At 30.7% G+C, this 24300-nt stretch overlaps 1 protein-coding gene across 1 annotated transcript in view; it reads left to right on the top strand.

Annotated features, from left to right (window-relative positions):
• The window catches only part of LOC129228246 (phospholipase D1-like), a 53599-nt gene that overhangs the window by 9811 nt on the left and 19488 nt on the right, over nucleotides 1–24300 (top strand). Inside the window, 15 exon segments of the mRNA XM_054862914.1 lie at nucleotides 1986–2094; nucleotides 3465–3530; nucleotides 4131–4291; nucleotides 7180–7332; nucleotides 8083–8232; nucleotides 9898–10063; nucleotides 12041–12151; nucleotides 12933–13072; nucleotides 13913–14069; nucleotides 17627–17911; nucleotides 19098–19165; nucleotides 19980–20131; nucleotides 21841–21905; nucleotides 21907–21958; nucleotides 23635–23759. Coding sequence (XP_054718889.1) covers nucleotides 1986–2094; nucleotides 3465–3530; nucleotides 4131–4291; nucleotides 7180–7332; nucleotides 8083–8232; nucleotides 9898–10063; nucleotides 12041–12151; nucleotides 12933–13072; nucleotides 13913–14069; nucleotides 17627–17911; nucleotides 19098–19165; nucleotides 19980–20131; nucleotides 21841–21905; nucleotides 21907–21958; nucleotides 23635–23759 — 1960 coding nt within the window.

Here is a 24300-nt window from a genome sequence, read left to right as displayed (position 1 = left end):
ATACCTAAAATACAGGTCTTTCTCCTTTGTAATTGAACTACTTCAACTTTTGCATGTTCATCAGATGACTCATAAAAACTATTTAAAAAAAAGGAAAACCAAGTGAAAATGTAAGTTTTAATTGTGTTTTTCCGCAGGTATAGTAAAGAAAAGCGATTTATTCTTATTAGGAATATGGGTCCTTATAAGGAAGATTATGGATAAAGATCACTGCACACAAAGACACAACAAAAATGCCAAAAAGTACTTTTAAAACAAAAAGAATAGAGTATTTAATATCAATATATAGTAAACTAGAATTTGATAACCTCAAAAACATTACCAAAAAGTTGATGCTTACTTCCACGGATAGGAGAAAGATCTTCAATCGTCATATTCGGGACAACTGATAATTTTTTATTTTCTGCTGTTTTTTTCGCACATGGGCACAATTTGTGCATATAAATGCAGCATATACAACACATGATCATATTCACCCAATACTCCTATGTCATATTATAAGGACATCAGAGTGCTAAGAAAGCAAATCACTGTCTTAACGGTTAACAATCTACATTTCTTCATTATCAAAGCACAGGTGGATAAAATGACGGTACACTGCAAACATTTTTATTTGTGAATTTGTCAACATCATAAATTAGGCTACAAGAACATCAAACAACTTTTTTTTGTGCTAGTAACCAACAGTGAACCATATAAAAGCAAAACCGTTAGCAAAATAAGATCAGTTCATTTTTAGATCACTCCTCTGTAATGACTTTTGATGCACTATATTCTGGTTCGTAAAAGTTGATTGTTAATAAAGATTAATCATCAGTTAGGCTTTCTGATGAAGATGAAGTTTTTTACGGAACATATTTAAGGGAATTTTTACAATTCCATATCAAAAAATGGGGGGTGGCCTCATTAATCTACGGGACCTTATTTGACCTAATTTATTACCCCCTTATTACTTATTTTTTACTATATTGATTACCTGAAAACTTTGAGGCACCCCTCGGCTCCTTGTACGGCACCCAATTTGAGAACCCCTGCTTTAAGCTACTCAAATTTCAGGCTAACTGGGAAATTAGGAAAAATTTCTACTTTAGTAGGGTTGTGAACTCTTAGAACAGCTTTTCGGAAGAGGCGGTAATGAGCAAGGGGTGGATAGCTCTAACAGGGCCATTGGTCTTTGTTGAGGACTAATGAACTGACCAGGACCAGCCTAGCTGGGCTCAAAGCCTGTTGCTGGTCGTCACATTTGTATTTGTATTACATACTTGCAAAATTTAAAATTGCCCTTTGCTTAAATTTATGTTTAATCTAAAAATAATACACTATGTTCTTTCTAAAGCCATTTTAATTTGATTTAATTTAATACTTCAAGAGCAGTTTTTAAAATTCACTTAATTAACTAAAAATGTTTGAAATATTTTAGTATGATAAATTTACACTCAATTACTCCTAACTTGCTCGTACATATATATTTTTGATTGTTGGTTAAAATATTTTTGATAAATGAATTTGTATAAAGTGGCACACATAGTTTGAAAATGGGAGAAAAGTCATATTTTATCCAAATCACTATCGAATTAAATTAAATATATTCAAAATGATATAAATTAACATTTTCATTTCTTTTATAATTTTAGAATTAGCAAAATATGAATAATAAGTAAAGCAATTATTGTTTCCTCACAGTTGTAAATTTGAGATTCAATTTAGTGATTACTAAATGAGGTAGTGAGAAGCAAAGGGATGTAAGTGGACTTTTTATAGTTTTTAGTAAAATCGAGGTGCAGTTCAGATCGTAGCTAGGCTTTCATTATTTTTTTTACTAAATTTTGCTGTACAGCAGCACCTATCAGAGGAATTAATACCATCTTTTGCCCCATAACAGAGAAGTCCCAACATTTGCACTAGATAATTTTTGTCTCTTACATCCCTTTGCTTCTTGCCGCTAATGATTAATCCAAATCTTGTTTCTATGTTTGAATTTTCAGACACAAAGCTCGGAGAAAAAGTTGCAGAAACATTGAAAAAAGTCGACTTCCAAGGTTTCCGAAAAGGCCTGATGCTTTGTTGCCTCATGATAAAATAGAGCATCGAGTAGTAAGTTGCAAGGAATTTGAATTTTCTTCCTTTATGCATTTGTTTTGAGAAAGCAGTTTTTGTTTGTCACCTTTTTCCATTTATTCACACCACATAGGGGGTGCCCTCCTATGACACAGACTGTACCATTGAAATTTTTAGGAGGGGATTGTTTTGAGGGGTATTTTTTTACTTTGGGGGGTGGGGTTCTTGCTCTGGGACAACATTTAGGGGGGTTAGGTACGCTTTTGCTCTTAGGGGTTGGTTGACACCCTTGCATCAGCACCACCCATTATCATATGAAGCCTTTTTTAATTGGACTGAAATGTTTTAAAAATTATTTAACTTGCAAATTTTTTGGACGAGACTTCGTATGGGCTGTGCTAAATTATTGAATCGTTTGAGATCAAATATTTGGTGTGCAGGGGCGTCCTGAGCTAAAATTTTTATAGAAGCAGACAATCCTCAGTTTGCCATATAAAATTGCAGTTTTACCGAATGATAAAAACAGTTTTAAGAATTTTTATAAAAAATAGAATTCAAAGTTGCAATATTGTCTCCAAATTTGACGAATCAGAGGCAAAATTTGCCAAATATGGAAAATTTTGGAAATATGGAAAATTTTGGGAGGTTCAGGAAACCTCCCATCGGGGTGCCCCTGCTTATATGCTTGAAAAATAAATGAGCCAACCATTATTTAAACTCCACTTGTATTGAAACACCACCTGTAAGCTAAGCAACTCACAATGAAGAATTCATTGTAATTACTGCTTAGCATTTATAAGTGTTTCACGTTGAAAAAAAGATTGCATGAAACTCAAACAAAAGCTGATACAATTTCTTTGCAATTTATGCTTTGCATTGTGACATTTCACAATTATAATCATTTCATTAACATTTAGGTTGATTTGCCAGTAAGTAACCCCTCGAGCACAAAAAACGCACAAACAAGAACAAATAGATATTATTAATCGGATTTCCAGAACTAATTTCTAGCATCCCACAGAATGCTCTATTATTATTTGCAGTTTTTGGTTGGAGGCTATGATGGTACACTTACAAAGCCATCTAGTCACTTTTCTTACTAGTGAGAATTGTCATGAGATGAAATATATAATCGTATTTCTCAAGGTTATATAAATTTTATTCTACTAGTTCATGTACTGAGATATGTTGATTATTTTTGTTTGTTTTAAGTAAATAAAATAATTTGCATTTAATGACTGACCATTTATCTTAAGATTAAAGGGTGGTCAATGACTGGTCATCCATAATACATACCAGTATATGACCAAAACTATTAAATAATGAACTTGGTAATATAGCTTTTTTCTTAATTTAAATTTTTTTATTCAATAAGTTTTACCAAGATTATTTATTTATTTTTATAGCAACAGTTAGAAGAGTATTTGAAAAATGTACTTAGAATTCCCTTATATCGAAATCATCCAGAAATGGTAAGTTAACTTTGCTTTTATTTAAAAAAGAAAAGGTTTCTTTCCTAAGTTGGTTTTTATATGATTCATTAATTAATTCTGTGCTGTAAAATTAAAACACTTATCCAAAGAGAGGCCATATTGGAAAAATCTCCATTTCAATTATAAAACACTAATGAATTACAAGATTTTTTTTGCTTAGTGAGAATTTTTTGAATTAAATTCCCCATCCCTTTGTACATATTCAGCAATGTTAAATTTAGCAAATTATGGGATGGCGTAATTTAGTGATTTTCAAATTACTTTCAAAAATATTATTGAGAGTTCATTTAAGGTAAATTCAAGATGTGAAAAACTCTTCTTTTCAACCATGCTTCATGCCTTGGACCCCCCGCCTCCAGCTCAGTTACTTAATTCCTATTCCGGGCTGATGAGTGCTAAAAAGCCCGAAACTGCAGTCCTCGGATGGAATAACTGAGCTGGCAGTGTATTTTATGCATGCTTCATGCTTTAATGCTCCGTTTTTCACATAGAATAAATGGAAAATGATAATTTTTGAGAATGTTGTTTTATTTAAAAGTTAACAATTTTTGTCTGTTACCTAAAAAATATTCGTTATAGATGGAGTTTCTGGAAATTTCGCCGTTATCTTTTATTTGTGATTTGGGAAAAAAGAATAAAGAAGGTATTGTTCAAAAGCGTTCTGGTGGTCATAGGACTACCATGGGATGTTTCCGTCTTAAGAGGGGTTTCATCGATTGGTGTGGAAGGTGGAGATGGAGGTAAGTGTTTCGTACAGAAGATTGTTTTTCAAAATTACTCATTCTTCTTATTATTATTTTCCTTATTATATTATTCTTATTCTTTTATCTCCCCCCCCCTTTATTCTAATTCTTTGAATACCTATTTTCAACATTAAAACTGTGTTTTTGCAATTGTTTATTTTGAAGTTTTGGGATCTCAGACTTCAATGAATAAAATAATTCTGATTATGTGCTCTTGAAAATGCTTCCTTTTTTGTTAAACTTTGTATGTTTTTCAAAGTACTGCAAATTGATTTGATAAAGTCATTACAAACTTCTTTAATAATAAAACAGATTTTGATGCAGTTTGTGTGGTATTACATAACCATGAAATTTGGAAAAAACGTCATATGAAAGAAATAAAAGCCTAAAAGTTTGACATAATAGCAAATATTTTACTTTTTGTAAAGTTTAATACCCTCAAGGACAGTTTTCTGAAATTGGGTTGAAGGAGCTCTTGATGTAAAATGTCTTCCAGCAGGATTTTTGTATTCTAAAAGTATTGTTCATTAAGTTCTTTACTATTTCCATTATACAGGTAAAAGGGAATGCATAATTTTATAACATAAATACTTTTAACTGGGCTCTATCACAAAGAAAAATAAAGTGCTTCACTCTAAGGAAACAAAATATATTCTAAGATGGCACATGTGTGTATTATCCCTTTTAATCATCTGTATTCTTCTTGCATACAGTTAAACTCAAATATTACCTTTCCCAGTGTGGAGAAATGTATATGCTCTGTTGTGAAAAATTAAATAATCTAATTTTACAATAGAAAATATAATGAATGAAATAATCAACAAAATCTTGAAATCCAATTCTTTTTCATTCTTGTAGATAACTCTAAGAATGTAAAATAAATTTAATTTTCATAATGAATCTGTTGTATTAGTGTGAATAATAATTTCTAATTGGGAGAAAATTATGTTACATTTGTACTAATCTGCGATGCAAATTTTATAAAATCTAAGTAAGACAAAGAATATATATGTGTGTTCTATGATAGAAATCTATAGTTTATGTTGGATCTCGACCAAATTCGGCAGGGAGATACTTCAACACCCGAGAAAGAACGTGGGGGGGGGGGGGCGGTTTCAATGGCCAAAAAAGTACTGGACTGTACGAAATTTAATTTTAGGACCCGAAAATTGCACTAAATGGCTCTTTCTATCCAAAATAATTATCCGTTTGTTTTGAGTTCAGTTTCATTCGAAAGCTTGCAAAATATACACCTGAAATAGATTAAATTCCTTCAAATTTCAAAATCACCAGAAGAAAAGTTATCAGCATTTTTAAATAAAAGAACATGAATTTTAAAGTGGAAATGTCTCGTCTGCTGTGAGCTCAGTTTTAATTAGCGTGAATAAAATCATAGAGAAGAAGGATCTGTTGCCTTTTTTTTCTCTACTGTGAACAAATAAAATTCTTGCTTTTGTTTTGAGGCTTTTTTTTTTTTTTTTTTTGAATTTGGAAGATTTAGAAGCTTTCTGTTTTGCTTAGTTTTCGGTGATTGGTTGGGAAATTTTTTTCGGATATATTTTTGTTAAAGCCTGATTGTTGAGCACACATCACTTGACATAACGTTTATTTTCGAGGTAGACCATGCAAAGCTGAGGGACACAGCTAGTTCAGAATAAATTTAGTGGTCATAGCTATGATGGAAAAGTGTAGTTTAACATTGTATAGTTTATTGAGCAGATTACTGAGCAGATGCTTGCCCAGCAGATGCTTAAAAAGTAAGTAATGAAAAGTTTATTTTAGCAGTATTTTTAGTAGTTTTTCCAAAGCTTGTCATTTTTCAGCCCATAGTTAAAAAAGTCACATATTTTGAAATAATTTCAACCTGGAAAAAAAAAGAGGCATATTGGGCTTATTAACTTGATGCTATTACCATTTCACCCAATTTTTCCTCATTATAGCATTTTTAATTGAGTACTTATAGTCACAGAAAAAGTGAAGCCAAAGCTTCATTTCTGAATAACCAAAGCTACATTTCTTATAACAATGTGCTCATTTTCTTCCTCCATTGGGCTTCTTTTGTTGAAAAAATTTCTCGACTTGTCTCAGCAATTAGTATTTTTTGCTATTCAAAATCCATTAGAAAACAGTAAAAAAGTTAATTTGTTCATTCTTGTTTTAAATTTTGGAGAAATGTTCAAATTATTTCCTAAAATAATTAGGGAGCACAACAAAATTATAATATTAGATGCAAGAATTTTTATTTTAATGTTTTCAAGTTTTTTCCCTCTAAAACGTGACTTTTTGTAGAAAATTTCTGAAATTGTAAGAAATTATTCCAGATTTTTAGCCAATTTACAAAATTGTTTGTTTTTATCTTTGTTTTGTATTGTTTGTTCATTAAATTTACTTCTGGAAGCATTAAAAGGTATTCTGCTGTCATGTAAATATATCATTTTAGGGGGGGTCATGGTAAAACAGGAGCCCCCCCCCCCCAAATAAATCTACGGTTTTGGGTGCGAAAAATTTCTGAAACTGCTTGGGTGTCAATGAAAAACACCAAATCGGCCAGGAATACGGCACCTAATAAGACGTCAACTAATACTAATTAATTTTAAACAATTAAAAGAAATAGTACTTCAGTTATTTACTTTTAAAAATAATTGAGGAATCGAAAAATTATTGAAATCGTTTACATTTTATTCATAAAATGTTTGAACACCATGTGAACGGATATTGTGGTCGAGGTTTTAGGGGGGGGGCTTGATTCCATGGGGGGGGGGGACCCTCCCCTTGTATCCACCACTGTGTAAAAATTCATTTTGAGTTGCACCATTTCATTCCTTTAATAATCTTCATCTTAAATTTTATTGGTGTAAGTTGTGATTAATTTTATTCAATTTCAGGTGGTTGATAGTTAAAGATTCATGGATAGCATATATAAAACCTAAAGATGGACGTGTGCGATGTGTTTTGCTTATGGATCAAGGATTTCATGTAGAATCTGGATTTCTCAGTACTGGTATTCACCATGGTCTTCAGATATCAAATTTAACAAGGTACCAATTGTATTCATTGTATTTTTCATTCAGAACTTTAGTATCATTCGAAATCATTATTATTATTTTTTTTAAAAGTAGAATATTTATTTTGAAGTGCAATGTCTACAAATTCTTTTGTTTTGAATCATCATTAAATGTATGTTTGGAGTGTGTTTCTTTTAAAATTGCTGTCATCATGTATATAATAGCGAATGATCGAGTATCGCTCCTGACGTCCTCAGCACTAAAACTCGCGCCACGACATGATAATTTGATAATATTTTCGGGCAATGTTTGACATGCTGGGAAAGGCTTTATTTTGACGAGGCCGAACTGGTAACTTAACTGTTTTACTGGTAAGACTCATTTTAGGAGAATGAAGAAACAAAAAGTGGTCAACCATGAACGCTATCTACTGGAGTTTAGGGTAAATCCACTAGAGTGAGGGTTAAAATTTCAATTATCAAAATATCACCAAACAGCATTGGTGTATGTAGAATGCAAATGTAGAAGCAATTTTCATCTGACATATCTTGGAGGAAGAGTTTCTAGTTTATGAAATAAAAGATCAATTGCCTCACTTGTCCTTTGTTGTTGGGTAAAAGAAGGTAATCATGATTTTTTATGCTTTTCTGAGATTTGTAAGTGTTTGCTGTGGAAAGTAATATCATGTTAGTATAAAATTATTGCAAGCCATTTTTGTTTTACATTTGCTGGCGATCATACAATAGTAAATTTAATTAATGCTACACGTTTCTCTTAATTTAGGCATTTATTAGTTAGATGTTGGACAAAACGAAAATCCCGAGAATGGACTGAAGCATTATTAAATACCTCAAAAACCGAGGGAAGAGACTTTACTCAGCCAAACCGATATGATGCTTTTGCACCAGTTCGGAACAATAATGAATGTAGATGGTAATTTTAATTTTCCTTTTGATTCTGTTTTATGTCTTGATAGCTAGAAGGATTAAAATTGAAATACATATTTTCTGACACTGTTTCATCATTTTTCTGTTGATTGTTGGGGTGGGGAGTCATGACCTCCCTTAAGTGATAAATGTAGCAATCATATGTAGCCTAAAACTGTGTTGTTTCCAAAAACTTGCTTCAGACCCCCTATTTGTACCTGAACATTACTCTTTGACCCCCCCTCCCCCTCGCAGAGAGAGAGAAATTTTGAGAATGAACCTCTACAAAATCAAAAGCTAGATCCGGCCTTGGTTTGTTGCTTGAAAAAAAAGGTGTAACTAATCTTTTGCTCTGAATATTTTCCAAATCCACCTGTTTCCTTTTAAATGTTTGTTGCTATTGAAAGATTGCAACTTTTTTTTTTCTTTTTTCAAATTTTGTAGTTGAAGCTAATGTTATTAGAAAAATGTACATATTGTTTTTCAGATTTAAAAAAAAGTTAAAGAAAAATACAATGAAGTAAAACATTTTTGTAGACAAATGCAGATTATGTAGAGATTTAAGTTCAAGAAGTTCAAATTAACAAGGTTCTACTGTACAAATTGTATTAAAATATTTTGTTTTGTGTGGAGTTGAATGTAATGTTGTTCTCTTATGTTCTTTTACATTTAAAGATATTTGCTACTTAATTAAAGCATATTGTTTAAATTCTTTAGATTAAATATTATTTTAAAGAATTTTGAAATCAAACTTTAAAGATGCATTTATTAAAAATGTTAATGTAATATAGGGTTGATAGGAAATAGATTCATTATTACAAATGCTTAAATTGTAAATCTTGAAAGAAAAAAAAAACAGCTTTTCAACTACTATTGTTTGAAAATGTGAACTTGTTTCAGGAAAATCAAGATGATGCTATTGGTTTATTGCAGTTTAACATAAAAGTTAAATTTTGGAAGTATTTAATCAACCAATGAAATTTAATGCTAAAAAATAACTAGACCTGATATAACTTCAGTAAAACAAAGCTAATAAAAATGTTTATTATTTATTTATATGTAATTTATTAGAATTATAAGTTTAGTGTTAACAAGTTTTATTTTACTTATAAAATAAAAAAACTAAATATAAGCTAATGGGCGTACCCACACACTCCTGCGTAATCCTAAAACTAAACCCTTCTGAAAGAATGATTACTTCTACCTTTATCCCTAAAAACTACACACATTGACTTTGCAATCAGTTTATTCAAACTGAATAACGTTCAAAGATGGCACAATATATCATTGGCAGCTAGTGATCACATGCTTTTCGGCTGTTGTAGATTGCTGTTGAAGCATTATTTTACGAATTAAAAGTTTTAATCATTTGGAACACATAATTTTGAAGAATTTCTCATAATCTGATGTTCAAAGTAGGTGATTTTTTGCTTTGAAAAATTATTATAGCCTTTATCCTTCTATTTCTTATGAAACGAAAATGTTTCTGTCAAAAATTAATTTTTGCTCCAGTTTCCATGCAAGACACCTTTTTAGAGAATTTTTCTCATGTTTTTCACAAACAATACCTATCAGAATTTTTTGAAACAACATGACAATATCAAGTGTATGTTCAAAATTAAATGCTTACATAAAACCAAAATTACCTAAAATTGTGATGTGTAATTTATAGGTTTATAGATGGAGCAACATATTTTGAAGCGGTTGCAGAAGCTTTAGAGAAAGCAAAAGAAGAAATTTTCATTGCAGATTGGTGGTTAAGTCCAGAAATATACATGAAACGTCCTGTAATTCAAGGGGAAATTTGGCGTCTTGATCATATCCTCAAAAGAAAAGCTGTAAGTTTAACTCTGCCCTATCTTTTTCTCTTGAATATCTGACATATTTCTTAAACATTCCAGTAAATATTGTGAAATGTATGGTAGGCAATAAATTTTAGTCTAAAAGCTTTGTTTATTCACTTTAAATTGGAGTCAAGCTTTTAATGTTCAGATGCAAGATCTCCTTGCTACCCTCTAAGAAGCAAATTGTGCATTTTGATGCCTCTGCTAATTTTATATTTTTTCTAAGTAGAAAAATTTCAAATGTGTAAAAAAAGAAAATAAATAAATAATGAATAATTGCCTTAATCTATGATTTTCTATGGCAACAAAATTATCTTACAAATGTTTTACTTTGGGCTCTTTCTGGTTTATAGGGTGAGGTTCATCAATGATATCTCTGAATAATATTCTACCTGGCATGTTTCATGCTTTTTCAAAGCACGAATCTTTGAAGCTTGAGACATGTGTCAAGCAAACATTATTGATAAACTTCCTGGACTGATTATGACCAATGAGGTTTTGTGAACACTAGAATAGGGATATGGCAATTCATCAGCAGTAATTGATTGCTTTGCTAGTTATTTGTTATCAGCCAAGTTTTGCCATTTTTGTTCATATTGAGATGTGTGTATAGACTTTTTGGATTTAATCTTTTCATTTGATCACTCATGCAAAGTTCAAAATTTTCAGCACACCAACACAATCATCATCATTGTAAAGGCAGTGTTGCCAGATGGTCAAATCCAGATTTCCCCAATTCCCTTCCAACTTTTCCCCAAAAAGCGATGTTTTCTGTCAAAATTCCCCAAATTCAAAAATTATTTTTCCGCTAATATTTTCATAAAATGAATCGACTTCCTCTGATATTTTTGTCTCTTAAAAATTCCCCCCCCCCAAATAGCCAAATTTTCTTATAAAATTCCCAGCTTTTTTTTTCTTCCCATTTTCGCTTTTTTTTTTTTTGACTTTATCTTTATCTTTTTTTATCTTTACTAATAATAAAGCTGAAAGTCTCTCTGCCTGAATCTCTGTCTGTCTGTCAGGATCTCTGTGACGCGCATAGCCCCTAGACCGTTCGGCCAATTTTCATGAAATTTGGCACAGAATTAGTTTGTAGCATGGGGGTGTGCACCTCGAAGCGATTTTTCGAAAATTCGATTTTGTTCTTTTTCTATTCCAATTTTAAGAACATTTTTCCAAGCAAAATTATCATAAGATGGACGACTAAATTACTAAATTATCATAATGTGGAACCGTGACGTGGGCAAGCCAATTGGCGAGAAATTCATTATGCGTTATTTGTAAATATACAGGGGAACCACAATACCTTTTAATTTTCTACTACGGGTAAAGCCGTGCGGGTGCCACTAGTCATAAATACAAGCGATTGACCGAGTTAAGAACTAATCAAATATTTTTTTTCTACTCCCATTTACTACTCCTGCTTCTGTATGTACATTTAAACTGCGATTTTTGTATGTATTTATCCAAGAACATTCTTTATCACACTTATTTTTGCCTGTTTTACGTATCAACTAGTTACTCAGGCAGAACTATTAATGAGAATTCCGTAGCATAATATTCCACATAATGCGAAATGCGAATTCCATAAAGTTGAGCAAAGCTTAACCAACGCTGTTTGATACAAACAATGTAACTGCTAGATGTCAAGACGCAAATTTAAATACGAAAAAAAAAATCCCCGAGTTTTTTTTTCCTCCAAGTTTTCCCCAAGAAAAAAATTTTCCCCCAAAGAATTCCCCTCAAAACCCATTTCCCCAAAATTTCCCCAGAGAGCACCAGATTTCCCCAGAATGGGGAAATTTCCCCCAATCTGTCAACACTGTGTAAAAGTTAATGAATGCTTATTGTGCACTTGTACCACCCATAATCTCGCAACTGATTTTATGAGTACAAATGTTCCTGTTGCACTATATCAATTTTATTATTATGCAAAATTTGATATTATACATATGTATATTTTTACTTTAGCAACAAGGTGTGAAAGTTTTTGTACTTCTTTATAAAGAGGTTGAATTTGCTCTAGGAATTAACAGCCAATACAGTAAGCAACAACTTGTAAATATGCATCCTAATATTAAGGTACAGTATAAAAATAATCCAGCTTGAACATTTTTTATTATGAAATTTAATCTTTGATTACTTTTAGATTGTCAAAATATTATCGAGGCTGTCACAATTCAAATCATGTAGGAAAGAAGGCTTTGTTTATATTATATTTTTATATACCTAACATTCTGTACATTTCAAACTAATATTAAGGTAGAAATATGATAAAAATCAGTTTTGTTGCTTATGAAAAATAATTTCATATTGTTGATTTAGTCACTTTTCCCATGCTTATCAATTAATGGTACAAATATAAATACTTTGTTTTGAGCAATATTGGATGAAATAATGGGGTTGAAATAAAACAATGAACTAAAAACTACGCTTAGTCTAGAGAAACATTTTGAAAGTAGGCTTTGCTGCAAAATGTTTTTTTTTTTTGGAAGAAAGTTTTTTTAGAATTGAACAAAATGTTTCTATATTTTCCTCTTTTTTGTATTTTATGTAATTGTTTGTGATTATACACATTATAAACACTATTTTGTCATATCTGCAATAAATTCTGTCATCATGCAATTATATTTAGTTGCGAGGAAATACTGATTTCTTGTTAGCTTAAGTGAATTTGAGTTTTATATAAAATATAAATTCCTCTAAAAGTTTTAATGTTCTACTTTATTTATTTATTCATTTTTTGAGACATGTTTTTAGAATTAATTTTCTGTGTTCATTAAACAAGTATATAAATATTTTGTGACATAAATCTGCAATTTACTTTGGTTCTTGGAGTTCATATTTGGCACAATTATTTTAGGTTTTACGTCATCCTGATCATGTTAAAAATGGAACATTATTGTGGGCTCATCATGAGAAAATTGTGTGCATAGACCAGACGTATGCATTTCTTGGTGGAATTGACCTGTGTTATGGACGATGGGATGACTATCAGCATAGGTAACTTTAATTATTGAAGTCAGTGTTAGAAAAAATCCTAGCCTTTAAATTTTTTATGCATTTTAATTTTGATGCCCAGTTTATCAGGATTACTGATTGCAATACCGGTATACCCAATACCGGTATTTTGAACAATTTTTTTTCAATTTCGTCATACTGGTATTTGCTGAGGTAAAATAACGGTATTTTTAGTATTATTTGGAAAGTATTAAACAGTTTCAATTAAAGGATATTCTCTCTAAATTTAACTTATTAAATATCTACTTATATTTTAAATGTGCATTTCTTTTTCTATGATACAGAACCTATTGATGTAAAATTTTGACTTCAAAAGCACGAACTAATAGAATATCATTAAATAAAAGTAACTGAAAGATTGCAAAAAGATATTGCCATTACTAGATGATGAAATAAATCGCATTTTCATGCGCTTATGTGCACCATCTTTTTATTTTTTCCATTTCCCTTTGGTGAAAGTTAATTTCGAGTATAATTTTGAATGCATTTGTCCTATGAGCAGTTTATTCCAACCGTCAATTGCAGTATGAGTTTATGATTTGTTTTTTAATTAATTGTCTCAACTGTACTAAATTTTGACAAAAACTTTTTCTTGCTAGCTATATGGGCGCCCTTGGTACTAAAGTCTGATATAAAAGAAATTTGTCAAAATGAGCTTCGTCTATATATTTTTTAAAGCAATTAATTGTAAAGATGATGTTAGATTTAAATTTGATTTATAATTCATCCCAAACTTATGAAGGCAAACTTTTATTTATATATTTCTAAAAAATTACTCTTTCATTTGAAATAAAGTTGTTTTAATTATACTATTATTTTCAGATTGACTGATCTTGGTGGCATGGGTAAGAAACTGAGCCAAGGTACACTAGCAGGCGACGTTAAAACTTCTGCTGTGACTGTAGGCTCTCCTGTGCTGCGGAGATCTCATTCGCTGTCTGAGATTGCTTCTGAATTGGGTGCTAATTTTCAGAGTGAAGTAATAACCAATTCTAACATTTAAGCAAACTTTAGGTGGATTTTGTTTTCTCTTGACTTTTTAAAAATGAATTCTCTTTAATAATTTTGTTTGAGTCACATGACATTTGAAATACAGTTAAACTCTCTTAATACGATCATGTTTAATAGGAAATTATGACTAAAAGGAACATTTTGCTCATTAAGTTTGGTTTGCTATTTAATTGCATTACAAATTTCATGTACATTATAATACGTACATTAAATTGGAAGTCTTAGCTAAGACAAACAAAATATTGTGACCTCTTTACTTAAAATGTTTGTGGTTGAATACTGTAATTTTGTTTTTTAGAAAGTATTCATCATTTTGTTAGGCAGTAGAACTCCCATTGTGTGTTGAGAAGAAAATGATAAGAATTTCTCATAGAAAATATGGCCCGCACCTTTATTTACCTGTTGACACTTCAATTTACCCAAAGATAAAGCTGTTCATCTTCCATTGTGGATTATAACCCGTTTTGCAATTGTCGATTATCCTCTTCCTTTTTCGATATTTTCCAAAAACAATCATTTATAAAAGATAAAAAAAAAAATCTGAATGGACTAATAGTTATATTATAATATGTGTTACTAGTAATATTTAAAAAAAATATATATATAGGTTCGCATTCCTTAACTTTTTCCCAGTATCATTCACTCACGGTTGTGATGAATAACAGATAATACGAACAAATTCATGGATTTTTGACCGTTTGTATTAACAGAGTTCAACTGTATATTTGGAGCAAAATCTTGTTTTGGATAACACCTAAATTAATTTTTATGTTTGAACCTAGGAAATTTTAGACATTGTGGTTTTATAAAGCATTTATTGAAGTTAAAGTTTGTATATTCAGTTGTTGCTCAGCTTGTGTTCTTAACCATAAAAAAAAAAAGCTTTTTGAGTTCAAGTCGGTTGCGTAAACTTGCCCGGAACACAGAGCAAGTTTACGCATCGAGTGGGGCACGTTTACGTGTAATAAAAATGATACCAAAGAGTAAGTGTTATAGATATTTAACCAAATTTAAATGTTTTATTTCTCTTAAAATACTTTGAAAATAAGAAAATCACAAAAGATTAATTAAAGAGCATTTTATAGGCTAAACTAAAATCATTGGGCTTATTGCTAATTAAAAACAGAAACTATTTAGTCATCTTCTTCTTCACTGTTAGATTTTACTAACAAAAATAAAGTATTTCTTTTTGCATACTTGTCCGGGGACTGCTTTTTGACACCTAAGATATTGAATCCTGTATTGTCCTTTTTTTTCGATTGATTGTGTGCTTTCAAACAGTAGATGCAAGCACAATTTTCTACTTCGTAAACAGAATCGTTCATTAATTTCCTTTTCACAGAGTGTACTAACTTTTCCCCTGTCGCAGGTTTTGGTTGCGTACTTTTTTCTTTGATATCTTATATTTCTGCTTCAATAGAAACTTGTAAATTTTAAAGTAATTTCTCCTTTTTTTTTGTTTTGCCCATTTTGTTTTTTTCTTCGTAGCTTCTAACTGCTCTTGTCTGAGAGCTTCTTTAATTGGAGTATCAGTTTAGAAAAAAAAGAGGATGCTCACAATCCTTTCCTGGTTCCTAAGCTTTGGTCCTACTTTTTCAAGTGGTCCACTTGGGGTAGTCAATATGTGACAATGTGGAAGGCCTAGTGGGAGAAATACTTGGATTACTGGATAAGCCTTTTCATTATTTAGATAATGAAGATGAGATTTAGATAATGATTTCATAAGATGCGAAATGTTACTTAATTAACTATGAATGGTGATTTTCCAAACTAAATAACCTGAAAATGCTAAAGGTTTGGACGGTACAGGGCGAAAAAAGTGTCCAGGGTCCGTTTAGAAGTAAGACAGAGTAGTAAGACACAGTAAGAATGTGTATAAATGTGTCCCAATGAAAATGCGTAAATGTGCCCTGTCGGCAAGTTTGGATTTATCTTTAATGTGCAACAAAATTTAATAACTTTTCGGTCCATATAAATATAATTCTCAAAAAAAAAAAAAAAAAAAAAGGATAAAATTCAGCTATTTTTAGTATATTTATTTGTTTTTAACAAAGTATTATTTATTCACAATAAGCTTCATAACATTTAACACAATTTACTTTGCTCTGTAGAAAACAGATTTTTCTATCCGCATGCTAAACCGAAGCTTGACTGATGCTCAAAAACTTGTGAGAATATTTGCTAGGGAGTAGCATCAATCTTTTATGACTGTCGGCTCTCCATTTATAACTCATTTTGAAAAATAAGGCACTGCATAAATGTACCCAATGCATAAACGTGCCCCGGTCTACCCGATAGTTATCGAATTTTCTGTTATGGTAGCCTTTTGTAAAGTTATCTTAGCCTTTGTGAAGGGAGAAATAAAAGCAGGAGAATGATTATAGATTTAAAAAAAAAAGCTTTTTTTGTATCAAAATACTTAGGTTTAAAATGGGGGGGGGGGGGATTGAGCTAAAGTGAAAAAAGATGGGGGATGCTGTTTCACCATATCCCCCTCCATTTGCTCTAAAGAGTGGATGCTGGTTATTTCTCTTTGAATGTGGAATGATAAAAGAAACATAGCCAAATTGGTTAAAAAAAAAAAAAAAAAAAACTTTTTGTGATAAAATCTTTAAGGGGCCATCCACAAATTATGTCATGCTTTGAGAGGGGAGGGGGGTTCACAAAATTGTGTGTTTGTGACAAGAAGGATGGGGGGGGGGGGTAACAAGAAGTGTGATATCACACATTTTTATAACAATATGATTATGAAAAACTGACATGTGATGGGGTGGGGGGAGAAGGCTAAGGTGTGAAAGTGGGGAGAGAGGGAGGTCAATTTTTTTTTTTAAAAATGTGACATCATTTGTTATGGACAGCCCTAAAGTGTTTCACCGAGTTTAGTTTTTCCCCCAAAAATCTAGTAGTAGATCAAGAAGATTTTTCTCTCAAGTGAATGAGTAATTAAAAATACAATTAAGTATCTAGCAGAAGTTTTTGTGAAGAGGTCTTCACAAAAGTGAAATTTGTGGTTATGAGTTAAAAAGGGTTAATGAAGCTTCTGGGCAAAGAAGAAAATATTTAACTTAGAGATGAAATCATGATACATTATTAAAGCAGTGCTCTAATTTGCATTTAATTTTTATATCCAATAAATAATTCTTAAGCTTAATTTGCGTTTGTCCTACTATTGTCCATTTTCAACTTAGTCTTTTCATTTTATTTTCTTTCTTTTTTTTTAAATTAAAAGTGATCTTTAGTGTGTAGCCTTCAATTAAAGGAAAGAGATTTTTTAGTTTGATTTATTTAAAAAATAAAATAAAAATTAAGGTATAGAGTTCTATTTCTGGAAAATATTTGAATGGATTTTTAAAATGCAATAAAATTTGATTTAAAAAATACTTGAATAATCCTTTTTTTTAATGTGAATTCTTGCTGCAGGTGCATAATCAAAAATGTTTTATTTTGTTATGAATGTATATATTTCGTGTTTTACATCATTATTCTCTTTTTCTTCTATTAACATTCACTTTCAAACTAACATAGCGTTGGAAATTTGTCCGTCTTTCTCTCCTTCCCCAGCCCACCCCCTTTTTTACTGCAGATGAACAGCTGAGCAACAACTCTGAAGATCATCCAGTGAAAATCAAAGTCGAAGAGGCCACACCTACTTCGTCTCAGATCATTACCCCTTCTTCTGAGGAAAAAAGCTTGCCAAATGATAAGGAATATTCAACAAGTCATCTGAGGGCAGTTGATAATGAAGAATGTGCCAAAAAGAGGTTTACTTCGAGAAAATTAAAAGCAAAACGTGTTATGCAAGCTGTTGTTGTGAGTATGCCTTTAGTTCACTTGAATTTATAATTCATTTGAGTGATATTTTAACACCTTTGCTGAACTTTAGTATGCTCGTTTCGTAGATCTGTGTCTACAATTTATTTAATTGTATAATTATCAAATTGTTCTACTGGAGTGAGTCACCATCATGTGCTATCTTCTGAAGCCAGTTCTTCTATACACGTGACAATAACATTTTGTTATGATTATTATAATGTTAATCCTAACCACACATATTAAAAAATATTTATGCTATAATAACCATGTGTATTGCAGAAATATAGTCGCCTGAGATTTCACCTTTTACACATCACATGCTGTCGACTCTCTAAACTCAAAGTCCGAGAAACTGGCTAAAACATTCGAGTTATTGGTAGTTTAGGTTATGGGAAGTTCCCACAGCCTTCTCAAGAATTTGGGACCCATTAAAAATTCTGAGATAAAGTGATGTTCCACCTTTCACGCACATGCTTACACGTTCACAGTATGTTTTGTGAAAATCTGCTTTTGTCAAATGTTTCAAAATTGGTGACTCACTGTAATATCTAAGGGAATGTATTTAATTTGCATTTTTAGGCATTAAGTTGTATTTATTTTTTCTTGAAAAATAGTATGGGTATGAGAGCATAAGGGTGTGTAGAGCTTTAGAATTGTGTGTTTTTTTTTTTTTTTTGAGGAGGGGGGGGGGGATTTGAGAATTTAGATCATGCCCAAAAGATCGCAGGTTCTCCTCCACTGGAAGTTTAAAAAAATTAAGCTCTGAAAAGCATTTCAAAGGCATTTTGAGGGTTTTAATTAACAAACCAAAAATAATGACCATTGTGTACATGCTTATAGGGGGAAGGGAATTTACCAGAGGTTGACCATCAACTGTAAATGAAGAATTATAGCTTTTCTGAAAATAATCCTTAAACTGCAGTAGCTCATATGTTTCAGATAAGTAGGTAAAATTCTGTTTCTTTTTAACCCATAGTTGACTTTTATTCAATGTATCAAAAAGAGCTTCATTTTGATGAATCAGTTACTTTTTTTTTTTTTTTTTGGAAAAGGATTTTTTTTTTTTTTTTTACAATCCAGCTAGTTCACTTAATTCATTAAGTAGCTCCTAACCACTTGCTGAGTTTAAACTATTTAATATACTGTACATAAATAATTCATACATTCTTTTTTTTTTCTGTAGCGTTTGCAAGGTTTGAAAAAGCAATCTCATAATAAATCACTTGACTCTCTTTCTTCAACAGTTGATAAGTAAGCATTAATTTTCATTTATTTAGTTTATTTTAGTTTAGTTTTTCTTATTAATAATTTTATTTGACATTAACACATTTAATTTCAAATGTGAAGAACTTGGTCAATATTGTATATTTTAAACTGAACTTAGTTTTGTCTTGATGAAAAATGTTCCAATTGTTGTCTAAAGGACCCTGATTGTTAAGTTTTAACAGCAATGAATTGACTCATATAACAACATATAACTGTATTTGAAATCTTGCACTTATTCTGCATTGCTGTTTATTGTATGAATAAAAATTACCTCTTTTAAAGGCTTTTTTGCTGGATTCCAATCCCTTGAATAGGAACCATAATGTCTGCAATAAAGGGCCATTGTTGAGAGAAATTACGAAATTTTACATATAAATGGATGAGAAATATTTACTGGAATTCAAATACACTTTTTCCACAAAAAAATAACTGGTTTGAGTAGAAGAACACATACAAAGAAATAAGTATAAATTCTAAAACGCCTGCCAAGACCTGGCTAGGTGCTGTTATTACTTGATGAATTTCCTTAATATCAGCTACATTATTAGTATACAAAACACTTGATGTGGGCCGTAAATAATACAATAAGCATAGTTCTGTCATTTTAAACTTAAAAAACTGCTTTTAAGGATGTGAAATTATTTGTCTTGAAGAAATTTGCAAGTTCATATGCTTTGACATTTGTGGCAAAAAAGTTTGAAAATTTTCTCATATTTTTATTTGATGTATATTTTTACCTAACTATTCCTCAATATTTCTGTTTTGTGAAAGGCATGCTTTAAATCATCTTTTACACCAGTCTAGATTTGCCTGACGCTGACATGAGACGCACTACAAGCGAAGTTGCATTAAATGAACTTGGATTACAAGGGAGTCCTAAATTGTGGATTGGGAAGGACTATATTAATTTCATTATTAAAGATTTTGAGCATCTACACAAACCTTACCAAGGTTCTTATTTAGTTGTTTTTTAGTAATATGTAAAATATCCTGCATGATGTTATTTTTAAATTACTTTTTTATTTGTGTACAAATTACATGAATTTATATTTTGGTCTTTGAAATTATTGTTGCTTTGAAACATTTTATTTTGCTTTAAAACCACAAAAAATAATAATTTTAATACTAATTGAAATGTTCAGAATTCAATATGACGAATACTGTTTATTTTTAAAGTGGTCTCTATACAATTTGTTTTCTTCTTGCTTCTCATAATGAAGGAATAGCAATGTACAGTACACTCTCGATATCTCAAACTTCAATATCTCGAAAACCTTGATTTGATGAAAAATTATTTTCCCCCTTAATTTTATGTTACTTTTCATTTTATGTCGAAGAGTTCTTGATTAAAACTTTGTTATGTTGAATATTTTTCGAAGTCAAATGTAATTTTTCCGAAAAACCGCAGTTTATTGTCTTGAAGCAACTCGAGGAATGTTTCCAAAAAGGTCTCACACCCTTCATTAATTTTCTCAGTGGTTAAGAATGATTCGGAGAAATTTATCTACAGTCACTTTTATTCTAGAACCCCGACCCAGGGATCTCAGAAAATGTAAGTCCTGAGAAGCCCCCCAAAAAAAACCTACATAAAACTTTTTGTCTCCTTCTCTTGCCATTTTGTTGGACATTTCGACCCTATTTCCACCTCTGTAAGAAACTCATTTGAAACAGTTCTGCAACTTGAGAATCCAAATCTTTGATAAATTTAGTCACGGTAAATCACTACATTTTGCTACTTCACTATAGTGTTCTTTTTTTTGTTCTTCTTTCTCTATTATTTTCGACTCGTTTATTTTCGGCTTTTGTTATTGTATTGAAACTTTTTTCAACTTTCATTGGATCTTTCCACTTATTTGTAACTGTCGTGACAAATATTTAGAATATTATTTTATTATGATTATGACCTTGTTATCTCGAAAACTGGATATCTCCAAAAATTTTTTACTGTCCTTTCGACTTTGTGATATCAAGAGTATACTGTATTTTTAAAAGTAATGATATAATGCCTAATTTAAAAGTAAATCAAATTCCTCTCCCCAATTGGAATTAATTAAAAATGACACATTTAAATTCATTAAATTAAAAATAGATTTGAATTTTTAAAGGTTATGTGCTAGAAATTTTCTTCTTGATAAGAACAATTCATGAAAGCTAAAAATTTTGTATGATGCTAAAGCATTACATGGAAACAAAGAGCTTTTTTGCTTGGGATAAGGATTGCATTAAAGAAAATGCTATGTTTTTTCCGGAAATTTCATAAATAACTCTAAAATACATTGATTGCTGCACATCATTGTTATTATTTAATGCAGCTGGTAAAGACCGATTGTTAAAAATTAATCGAATTAAAAAGGAGGACCTGAAAAGGTCAAAGCGAGCATCTTATTTAAATTTTTTATTTTTTAGGATTTCCTTCATTCTTTCGGTTTTTTTATTGATGAAAATTCTTCCTGTTAAACCTGTATCTGTAATCTTATTGCTATTTGCATGTTCATTATACTGCTTTTCTTATTTGTTAAATGCATCGTTATTTACTTAGAATTATTAACTACAGCTGAAAGAGTATCAATTTTTTGCTAATTATAGTTTTGAATTAAGTTTTGAAACTAGGTATATTAAATTTTACAATGGCCAATTAAAAGTCAATATTTTAATTACAGATTTGATTGATCGACATACAACTCCCAGAATGCCTTGGCATGATATAGGTCTTTTTGTTCAAGGTTTCTGCAGCACGAGACGTAGCTCGTCACTTCATTCAGCGTTGGAATTTTTACAAAAGTATTTGCTAGCCATTTTTTTAAGATAATTTCCTATTTTACTTTTCTAAAGCTGCTATATATTGTGTAAATTTATTCTGGTAAACATAGTTAAAAGTAAATAAAATAATGAACCAAATATTTCATATTGCAAGAACTAGATTCATGTTATTAAAATGTAATTTGCTTTGGTTATCATCTGTGCAAAAGCAAGTATTAATGTTAAGGTTGATTCTGCACACTTCAATTCAAATGATGCAACTTAAATGGTTTCTGGCTCAGTTTTAGAGATTTTTGTATTTAGCAAAAAAAAAAAATACTTTTTTTAACTCTGTTTTTAAATATTTACCTTATTGCATTCAGATCATAATTCACCTATTGGTTTAGCTGTTGAATAATTTATTACACTGGGTAAACAAAGATTTTGCCGTATAAAAACACTTAATAGTGTTAGTAATGTAGTTTTTGACACTGATTTCAAATATCCAAGCAGAGTTTTTTCTGCCACCCACTGTCTTTGGGTAGTCGTAGGTTTTTAGTTATTTATTTCCCCATGCTTTCCTATTTCATGTAATGATAAAAAACTCATAATTAATAATCAAAACCAATTCATAAAAATAAGAAATGTGAAAATTTGTTGTCAGATGCTATTACTGCAGTAGCAGCAGTGTGGTCGGTCTTATTGTCGTCAATTTTCAATGCATAATGCTACCTGAATTGAATCATTTTCCATGCATATTTGAATGAAGGTAGAAAAAATTATAGATTTTTATTCTGAGGAAAATGATTTAGTATACTGAAATGGTATTGACTCTGTAATGGATATGTTCATAATTGAAAATCAAATATAATAGGTGACTGTTGCCCTCGGTACTACTAAGCATAGTCAGTTAAAATAAAGAAAATATATAAAGGCTTGAAAGTTTTATTAGATAAAATTTAGTACAACACAATAATTTTGGACATAAAACGAAGTCTTTCCTACAATGAAATAAATTAAAGGGTCAACTGATTGGACTTTTCACAGTTTTTGCTATTTCCTGTGCAAATGGGACAGCAATGGCAAGATGAATAGAAAAAGAGTGTCCCCGTTATTCCTCTGATGCTTCATGTTCAATTATTCGTTTTCAGAAACTTAATAAGGACTATTGATAACACGGGTGCTGGATTTCAATATTTTAAACCAGAATGTCCATGTATTAGTGATGCAAAGCCTGCAGAAGGAATATTTGCAGGGCCTCACCAAGTGGGAAAATGCTTGCCGATTATTGCTGGACATTTAAGGGGGATGTTTCCTAAAACCAAATACAGCAAGAAACGAAACAATCGCTATGTATTTGATAATTATTACAATGTAAGTCATGCATGTGAATATACACATTTCTTTCAAACCTCAATTTAATTTCAAAAAAATGTGTGGATGATGGAAAGAAACTGTTTACATATTAGGCAATGAGATGAAAAGGGATTAAGTGTCTAAATTAATTAATTTGTTGATGGTGTGTGGGGGGGGGGGTCATGACCACCATGACGCTCCCTTTGTACCCGCCCCTACTATAAAGGTTGTTCTTAATTGTAACTTATTCAGCAGAAGCAATTGGTTAAGTAGTCATTATTCATTTTGTATTATTAACTACTTTATACTATTGACTTTTGTATTATTGAACTTATAAAGCAAATTTTACTCTGTTTTCTAGTTTGAGAAGGCAAAATATTATGACAGATATCCATGGCTGCTCCCTAAATCTTACCAGGACTGTGATAGTGTCCAGCCATTGCAAATCAGCTCCACCAATAAACTGTTTTGTGCAAATTGTCAAGTTAGTATTCTTAACAAGTTGAGTGTTAATATTTAATCCATCACATAATATTTTATTCAAATTTTATTCTTGTAGAATTTGTTAATGTCTCCCTGATTCTAGCAGCAGCATGTTATAGAGACATCAAAAACTTTTTCATCCAAATTTAATTTAGTTTTTCTCTTTCTTGGAAACTCATTTAATTTAAAAAAAATTTTTTTTTTTTTTTTCAATTTTCCCCCCTTATATCTAAAGATCTTCAAACATGTTTTTAAATTTTAACATTTACAAGAGTTTGAAAAAAAAAAAACATGCAAAAATTTTTCTTTTGGTAAGTATTTTATTTTTAATTATGCCATTGCATCTTAAGTTGGTTATATTAGTAGACATCATTTCAACATTTGAAAGAAAAATAGCTCTGCATTCATCCTTTTCTTAAAAATAAAAAATAATAGTAATAATATAGTCTATTCAATGCTCAAAACGTATAAAGACAGTTATTGTATTGCTTTTCAAATTATCTACCTTCTCTCCTTATTTACAGCTAATTATTTATCGAAAT

The sequence above is a fragment of the Uloborus diversus genome, chromosome 8 (assembly GCF_026930045.1).
Source record: "Uloborus diversus isolate 005 chromosome 8, Udiv.v.3.1, whole genome shotgun sequence".
Taxonomy (NCBI): Eukaryota; Metazoa; Arthropoda; class Arachnida; order Araneae; family Uloboridae; genus Uloborus; species Uloborus diversus.
The sequence above is the reverse complement of the archived record's forward strand: the minus strand, read 5'-3'. Positions and strand labels throughout refer to the sequence as shown.